At 32.5% G+C, this 10126-nt stretch overlaps 1 protein-coding gene across 1 annotated transcript; it reads left to right on the top strand.

Moving 5' to 3' along the window:
• Nucleotides 1-4353: 4353 nt before the first annotated feature.
• Nucleotides 4354-7166, top strand: pirk (poor Imd response upon knock-in). Its single transcript, XM_014233132.3, has one exon. It carries the CDS (start codon nucleotides 5113-5115, stop codon nucleotides 6202-6204), a length of 1092 nt encoding a protein of 363 aa, XP_014088607.2. The 5' UTR covers nucleotides 4354-5112; the 3' UTR covers nucleotides 6205-7166.
• Nucleotides 7167-10126: the final 2960 nt, after the last annotated feature.

Genomic DNA, 10126 nt, shown 5'->3' on the forward strand with positions numbered 1-10126 from the left:
CCATATCTCGCTAGCATTGCGTCGAATATTTATTTATCAGTTTGAAAGCTTGTCTCTGGAGAGACCGTTTACGCGCAGTAAACAGTTACGAGTTTTGTATGAAACCTATGGAACTTTTTAGCTTGTAGACAATTTATATTGATGTGGAAAACCAAAAAATCGCGAATAATTTGTAGGTAACATTTGTAGGGCTCATGGATTCCTGAAAATTCGGCTCCATCTTCAGTTTTGAGAAGTATGTATAAATAATCCCTTGGGTTTGCAAACCAAGTTAGACAGGATAACTCTAAAAAAACATCTTATATTTATTTGAATGTTCCAAGTGAATATCATATAATCATAATATCTCTACTTTGAATTCATCGAAGAATTTCCGGTTTGTGCTAATTATAAAATCTCAAATTTCCACATTTCTTCACACTTTTAATTTAGAAAAATGGCTTTCACTTGACCTATTCCTCGCCTCCTATATCGCTAACGTCTGCTGGTCCACCTAATATTCGATGAGGGTCGAAAGCTCTTATACTGTATCATCTGTTACTTTGTCGTCGTAAAAATTTATGAGAAATCATTAATATTACATTACCATGAAAAAAATGCTATACTATTTGATTACACCTTCTAAATTATAACCGTACGCCGTAAAATATTCTAACTCATATTACTAATCTTTAAAGCTCTATCACTGATCTATATTATTATTAACTGATGTCTGTCTATTGTAGATCCCCAAATTCGCAATGGGCACCAGTCGTATATATTGTAATATAATGAGCTAAAGTTATTACTGACTGCATAACTAACTAATTTAGTACATACTGTATAACTGTGTGACAAAAATTTCATTAATTGATGCAACAATTATTGAGGGAGGACTTACACTTTTAGATACTGATTTTTTAAAATACAGTTACTTCATTTCATTATAATGTGATGTTATTTAAAACGCGCTTTATAATGTTATTTTTAGAAAGTATTGTGTTTGGACAAATGTGGGTAATATGGCATTTTAAATTAATTTATACGTCATATTCCTTAGGAATTGGGGCATTTTAATAACTATTTTTAAAAAGAAATACTCGTGAATAAATATTTCAAAAACATATGTATGAGGGGAACTCCTTCCTTTAGCCTCCACGTGCCACCTAAACATACAATGCTTCAAATTTTCCCAAACGAATAATAGTATATTTAAGTTTGCCAAACATGTTTACGAAAAATATGAATTCGTCATAAATATCGTTCAATAGCTATAATAGTGAAGGTCGCTCCTAATCTTGTAAGTCTAAATGCTTGAATATTTGGTCTTTAAAAAGTATAGGTCACATTTAATATCACTTAACTTGACTCTCTCAAAAAAGTTTCCATTGAGCGTAAACAGTTTCTCAAACGCATGAAAAAGTATTTTGAAATTTGTAGGGAATATGCCAAAATGTAATTAGGTTTTTTGAATTTGTATATATGTATCTCAACACTTAAGAAACAACTCTCGTATAAATTTCCCATTCTAATGTTATCAGAAAGAAATATATTGCAAATTCCGTTCAAAATCCATTTTTATGAAACTGCCATATAACCTTAATAATTTTAAACAAATGAGTAATTTTGACAACTGATCTTATTTTACTTTTAGTTAAGCGAATTATGTTCGCTCAAAGAGGCATTACTGTATTTAAATTTTAACAGTTATACACGCCCTCAGGTTATAATTTTCTGTTATATATATTTTGGAACATATGTGGGACTGCACCCCCTAGCAACAAATACCAATATCTGGCATGTTGCCAACATCTTCCAAACACTTTCCAAACGAAACATTATATATAATTATGATAATTAAATTCTATGCGCTTGCCAAAATCTTCACATCACTGTTATTAATGACTGTTAATTATACATATTACTCGTGTTGGTATTTTACCGGAGATAAAAATTCTTCTTTGCTTAGACTAAATTATTTAAGTTTGCTGTTTTTCATATTCATTAGTATTTAAAATTTTTATAAATAATAAATTAAAATTTAATATTAATAAAGTATTTTGTTTGAATGTGTTTATGCAAATTACAGGTAAATTTCTTTCTAATATTAATGAATTTATGACTTGTTATGAATTTAGGGACCTGTTATATATTTTTTGTGATAGTGGCAAGTTAGTGCACCTGAGCGAACGAGTTCGGGTGGTTTACATTTATTTTTTTCTTTTTTTATCGATACATAAAGTTAACAACTATTATAAAATGCAATTATTAAAAAGTGGGAAGATATCGCAGGTGTTGACAGTAGTAACCTTGAGAAATTGATAATTGCAAATAATAACTGATATATGAATATGTATATGAATAACAGTGATCGTACACTTTTATCTTTTTAGGTTTATTTATAACTTTTCAATCTCTTTTTTATGAAAATATAATTCCAGTTTAATGAAATACAACTCACAATTTGAAAATTTGACAATCGATTTTACATCGAAATTTATAGAAAATTTCAGGCATGCAGTTTAACAACATAATGCTCTATTTAAGTTTAAATTAACTAAATAATCCAAATATTTAGCTGAAATCGGTAAAGTGGTCCCCAAGATATCGGATTTTACCCATGAAGTTCTTTCGTACCGTTATATGGGGAGTGGGCGTAGTTGTCATCTGATTTCACCTAATTTCATACTGTTTGAGAATATGCTAAAAAGTTATGCTTTTCTTAACAAGTTAGGTTGAGATAGCTTTAGTAGCTTGTGAGATATGCACATTAAACCTATTAGAGGGCGGGGCCACGCCCACATTTAAAAACTTTTCAAACCAAAGAGCTGTTTCCTTAATGCGATTCATTGTATCAAATAACGGTTTTGTATCTTAATGTGGAGATCAGTTATGGCACTTTATAGTTTTTTGATTACCGGCATTTTGGGGGGAGGCAATAGTTCGATACCACTCTTGGTTGTAACATGTTGCAAGTGTATAAAAGTAATTTTAGTATTACATCAAGCTATTTGGCTGCGGTAAAAGTAGTTGAATGAATTACCTCAATATAGCAAACTTACCAAACAAACCATAATAAGTGAGCAGTAGCCACTAAATGTAGTACATTAGTAGGATGTTTGAATAACATCACTTACGTTATTTTATGCACTTGTTTATCATATAACTCAATTCAGACAAGGTTGAATTCTCCAATCAAAAGTCACTCCAAACGACAATCATAAATTACTGATTTCCTTTCTTTTACAATTTCAATTTTAGTATCTGAGAATTAGTAACAAAAATAAGAGTGGTTCGACTTCAATATAAAAAAACAGCAAAGATATCCTACCAGCTTCGATCGAAGGACATTACTTTAAGTGTTTTTTCCCATGGAACTACAAGTTTAGAGAAAGTTTCAACTTTATTGCGAATATTTTCTGGGCCCGCAGAAGCGATTTCTGTAACTAAAATGAAAATCATTGCTTATGACAAATACTTTAACGTAGTACTTTGATATGCACATATCGGCACATGTATTTTGATAAAAATATTAATTAGAACTAAATGGATGATGTCACAATTTCTAAAAATTTGAAGTAATCTGCAACTCATATTTGTAGTTGAAGAAAAGATATGAATATTTACAGCAAACATAATTAGTCATATATGTACATATGTAAGACCAATGAAAATTGTCAAAATCACTTAAATTATTACTTTTAATAATTAGAAAATATAATTACATTAAATATGACACTTTTATTTTTGTGGCTACTAAAGATTTTTCACCGCAACGCAAGCTCAAAGGCAGCTGTATACATCACAAGACTTACATAGCGAAGCTGAATGGTTTGGACAACCTTTTTCTCTTTTTTGAGCTATGCCTTTTGAGGTTACCAAACAAATTGAGTGTCTAATGAGTTTCTATGATAGACTATGTTTGTTGCCTCTTTGATATTATATGTCGATGGGGACGCGTTGTTTGCAAAAACTAATTTTTATTATTTTCCTAACGTGCCGATATATATTTCTCTATGCCGATTACTTACTTGTATTTAACTATTTTCTTATTTATACTTCTGTATGTATATTATTTGTTTGTCGATTTATCATCGACTGTTATCGAACTATTAACATTGATACGTAAATAATAGAAATTAAATAATTCAATAAAGAGAGATAAAATTGGCAAACCTGCAAATAATACATCAATTGATTGTACGCTGTACATAACATACATACATGTGTATGTAAGAGTGCACATGTGCGCCGATTTAGCTGTATTGCTTTTAATTTGCAAAAAACTCCCCCATTAAAAGGTACCCAACGCTCGGCAAAACAATACAATTAATGCTGATATGCGCGCCTCATATAAAAGCGTTGGCCAACGATGAGCGCCATTCATTGCTAAATGAGCGTTCTGCGTTCAAGTTACGGCGGCGGAACGTAAAATACACACGTACAAATATATAAAGGATTTATTCGGCTGCGAAAGCAATAATAAAAATCAATTTGGCAACGAATTTTATCTACTCGGAAGTATTCGGTTAAAACTTTATTTTAATAAAGTACGCTACATCTGGGTTGGTGCAGAGGTGATTCCCCAAGTGACGACAAAAGCATAAAGTATTTTGTAGAGTGTACATATGTACATACAAATGAGTATATAGCGAAAAAAGCTGTGAGATAAAAATAAAACCATAAAAGAAGAGAAAAATCTGTATTTTTGTGAAACATATATATATACAAACATATAAATATTTGGAGCAAGTGACTGACATGCCAATTGCTAGTGTGCGAAAAGTATACAAAATAAAAAGTCACCTGTTAATAGTTAACTTACGATTAATAATCAAAGCAGTGTTGAATAATTGCCAGTGACATTAGCAAAGGGTTGGTTGATTTGATACAGAAAGAGAGACAATAGACAACAACAAAATTCAGCAGTGAAATCGATTGCACACGAAGAATTAATGAGTGCAAGCGGTGATTTTTCGGCATGCAATGCCAGTTACAGGGTTAAAATATAAAATCGACACATTAGAAAGATAAAGAGCGCATAACTGTGAGGGCGAGTAAATAAAGAATCGAAAGAAATTCCTTAACAAACAATAGTATAAAAAACATAGTTTAAAATAAAAACTAAACGAAATGGGTATACCAGTAAACGATCCAGAAGATCCCGCAGGTTATGATTGCAATTACGCAAGGAGCCAAACAGCCAATGCATGCAAGTGCAGCTGCTGTTGTAACAACAAGCAGAGCGCTTGTAACAGTAACAGCAGCAGTAACAGCAGCAATAACAGTAGCAGTAATTGCAATAGCAGCAATGTCAGCATTTGCAAACATGTTGGCAGCACAAATAAGGCAGCCGCCACCACACTTACACTCACATTTGCCAACAACAGCAGTTGCGGTGCAGCGAACAATTATCAGTATAGAAAAACGGAAACATTGGACGCACCCCTAACAGCGACGTCGATCGCACGTCATACCAAAGACTTGGTTGGCAACTCAAAGGAATATCGTATAGAGAGTAATAAAAGTGATTTGCGCATCATTGGCAATGGCAATCGGATACGTATCGGTTGCAATCAGGGTAATTTACAAATTATTGGCAATAATACAAGACTGAAAATCACAAATAACACCGGTGGCATACGTTATACGGGGAATGAGGGACGCATTTGCTTGGGTAGCGATTCGACACAACAAATAGTCGATTACATAGGCAATAACGGCAAATTGAAGGTTGTCAAAGCAGCGGAACTATTAAGTGAGAAAATCAAAAGTCACAAGCAAAAAATCCCAAAAAATCTAGAAGCATCGGCAACTGCGACTACCACGTCGAGTGCGGAGAAGTGTGTGACGTCAGCAAAGGTCAACGTCGATGTGGCGACTGGATCGGAATCGGCTGCGTCTCCGTCACATTCAAGCCCCAAGAAGGTGAAGGTGAAATCCGCCTCATTTGGCGGCGATTATAGTACGCAATGGCGGCAGTTTAATGAGTTGTTCGAACAGCAAGGTTGGCGTAATTTCGATTTTTCATCAATGCCGAATTTGAAGTGCGAAAATCACGCGAAAGCCGATGAAGCTAATGCTGGTAAAAAGGCTGAACAAAGTAATAATAATAGTAGGAGTAGTAAAATTGATACTAAAAGCTGTAAAATTGATAGTAATATTAATATAGTGAGTACTTACGGTAATATTTGCATAAACAATGCGGTTAATGTTAGTATGTAAGTGATGGAAGATTGATTAGTAGCAGAGTAGCTTATTCAGAAATTGCTAAATTTGCTAAGCAAACCAAATAAGAGAGTATGAAAAATGATAACAAGTAAGGCAATAATTTTCCTAAAGAATTAACAAACTCATATCACAAATAGAATATCTTAATTGATCGTATATTTAAGTAGTAACAAAGCTCTCTAGGAGAAATACGATCTATGACAAACGTAAAATTAAGTTTTGGGGGAATTGAGTCATAAATGAAAGTATGTACATAGTTACAAAAACATTTGACTGTATTTATGCCAGCAATACCTCTTGCCTTTTATTTGTAATTTTAGTGCAGAAATAACTTTTTGTTGAAAAAAAAACAATTAAAACAATAAGAAAGCAATTGCAGTGCATATTCACGACATTTATTTAATTAATTTTCCTTATTATTAAATTAATAGAAATGCTTTCAAAAATAAATTTGATTAATTACGAAACTATCCTGGCTAATTAAGTCAAGGTTGCTCACAATACTGAGTATCCCAACTTGTGAACTATTTTTAATTGTTTTTAATATTGCAGGCCTAGAGTGTAAATTGCTCACTTTATTGCACGTAAAAAAAGTTTAAAAAATATAATTGATAAATTTGTATTAATTTATATTTAATACATTTAAAAAACAACAAATATTTTTTAACCAGTCCACTGAAGATCTTTAAACTTTATGCCAGCAAATTGTTCCTAAGAATTAACTTTCAGAAAGAACAACAACAAAATAAGCTGAATTAATTTTACCAATACGCTTAAATGTAAAGTATTAAGACAATAAGAGTATTTGTATGACTAACACTTGAAATGCATCAGACTAAAAATCTAGCGCAAATAATTAAAATTTTATGAAAATGATATACTATGTAAACACATGTAATCAAAAATATTATGTCATTCCATGAATGACACGTAATAAAAACCCATTTCAATTAAAATTTTGAATTTCATTTAATGCAAGAATACTTGTTAGAGTATTTTGCTGACGATATTATGCTTCGCCCTGATGAGAGATGTTTTTCACGCATTAAAAAAAAATCCGCTGTTTCAAGTCGACCGTGTTTAAATGTTAGAATCTTCAGACTTTCCAACAAACATTAATATGATAACTACGGACTCTCCTGCTTTATTTGAGTTATTTTTCCAATATAAAAATATGTTTGTTCCCTAAAATATATACATATATAATCTTCCAAATGAATTTCACCGTGCTAAAGGCCTACCCAATTTAACTACACACTCTCTGTGACCAGGCCTTCGTCTTTTTCGGTATTGATAACAGCTTGTTTACTGTCAGCAATCAAGATAAAAGCTAAGGCATGACCAGTAAGGCATGATCAAAGACCATGTTCTAATGCCCATTTTTTCAACAGAAATGTGTTACATAACTGAATATAAAGGTTTAAAATAATTAGTTCACTCCTCTGTGTTTTACTTACACGTATGTACATATAGTACACATGTACACACATTGATACAAAACTAATTACCCAATAAGTAAAATAATTGTGCTTTCTAGAAAAGTTACGGAGTTCCTTGAATAACATAGCGATATGATTTCAGCACAACTCTGCTGAAAAACATCCCCGAATGCCGAAATTCATTTGAATAAAATATTTTACACTTGAAGTGATAAGTGCGACAGAAATTTACTGCATCGCCGCACTGTAAAAATGACGAACGCATCCATGTGGGAGGCACATTTGAGATTTAAAGCGAGTCTAGACAGTTGATTTAATACAAAAATTGAACTTTGCCTGTACTATCTCCAAAGAAGTAAGGCATCATAGCAAAAATGTAGAAGTTAAATTATTTTCAAATACTCTTCCTGTTAAAATATCAGTTCACCACAGAAATGTTTCAACCATGATTCAAGCCTAAAATAGTTCTTTTACTTAAATAATTTATTCGCTGAACACACTTTCGATCATATGGTTAATCCGACAGCGACTTATTACCACTTTTCCTATCGCATCATACTTTCCTATATTGCGCAGAATGATTGGGTTCACAACAGGTTGATTTATCAGCATAAACATTGACTTGACTACTCAAATGACATGACATTGATGTACCATGGTATGCCCATTTGCTGATCTCACTCATTCATTGTTTTAGAACCGTGCTGAAACTATTTATGACTTTGACAATTTTAAGTATGGTATATGTATATAAAAAGAACGTCTCAACAAGAAAAGATTTGATTTAAACAAAAAGAAAAATTTATAATTTTGTCCGCGTTGTCTCTTCATGCTCACAATCTTCTAGGAGACCACTTCACCTCGTATTTTCTCTTATCCTTTTTTCAACTTGTAAATTAGACGAGTTCTTACTAGATTTACTTATTTCACTTTTTAATTGTTTTGCTCTTGTACTGTTATAAATACTTTATGTAAGTTTAGGTTTGAATTACTTTTACAAAACGTGATCATTTTAGTAACTTTGTGAGTATCTACTGTAGTTTCTTAAATTTTGTGCACGTTTTTTGAGTGTAAGAAAATTTGTTTAGGAGCTTATTGTTAGTCTCGTCTTAATAGTTCCTTTAACGTTGCCGAGCTCCAATTTTCAAACTGTTTTGCATTTGATCGGACAAATCCCGATTATAATTAGTTTTGGTTAGTACTAGTATGGAGAAATATTGGCAAAAGTATTAGCATAACGATGTCCGATTTTCATATATTCATAAATTTACTCAGAACTTTTCTAAGTTCTCAAATTGTTAAAATCCAAAATTATAGTTCACAAGGAACTATTTTTGGAAATTAACTCTAAGGTTAACATTTACTATTTTATTTTGTTAAGACAGCTATTATATTGTGGTTTTATAAACTTTACTCACACAAAATTTTTTTGTTTTTATCTAATTTTATCTACTCCTTAAACCTAATCTTTTCATAGTACCATATGAGTAGAAAGAAAGGTAAATATAAGTACATCAATCAAATTCTTTGCTATGTGTCATACACCCTATTAGCATTTTTAGAAACGGTCAGTTAGTAACAGTGAATGAAAATTTTGTATTAATAACTTGTAACCACCATACTTAATCATTTTTAAATCGCAAAAAACAATAGATTGCGAAGACAATGAATAACTTAACTGGCTATTCAAAAGATATACATTCCTATGTTTGGTGATGATGTCATTGAAACATTCAGCATGCTTAGGTCTGCATGTTCATCTGCACTCATCATTTTCAGTTGACTTATTCTACTTGTAGGCAGAAAGCTACACTCTGTTCAAAAACTAGTGTTAACAAAATTAGGAATAATAACATAAATCCATCACGCTGCGGATTTATTATTAAAACAAATAATTGTCGATAGAGTTAGGTAGGTAGGTAGAGTAGCTGTCTGACGACGCACCTAGGCGTATATGCTGGGACTAATGGTTCGTCGACCAAGAACCTTCAACCGATAGTTGCGATTCTTTTCGTGTATATAGCCTTACATTCACACAGAAGTTGTTTTACAGTCTCCTCTTCTTCTACCTTCTCACATCTTCTACAATAGTCATTGTATGGTGCACCTAGCCTGCTGGCATGTCTCCACCGAGACTCAGCTAGATTTATAACATGTTTACAAGTGGCCAGAGGAAAGCCTGCTCTTGGAAGACACTGCAGTGGTCTGGTAACGGGAAGGCGATTTTGGTATCTAAGTTTGCTGAAAAAACAATATCTCCCACCAATTTGGACCCTTCTGTATCTGTGCACCTCGTCCCTTTCCCACTCTTCCCTGGTAGGGAAGGCAATATTGGAGACCGATTTATTTCAATTCTATTTGATTTCGAAAATCCGTGGTAGTGGGTAGAAACGGGAACTTACTGAGTATCTAAGAACGCCCTTTATTGCAGCCGACTAATTGGGAGGATTCCATCAGTCTTCGCTGTCAATTGCTTA

This window comes from Bactrocera oleae, chromosome 4, assembly GCF_042242935.1.
Source record: "Bactrocera oleae isolate idBacOlea1 chromosome 4, idBacOlea1, whole genome shotgun sequence".
Classification (NCBI taxonomy): Eukaryota; Metazoa; Arthropoda; class Insecta; order Diptera; family Tephritidae; genus Bactrocera; species Bactrocera oleae.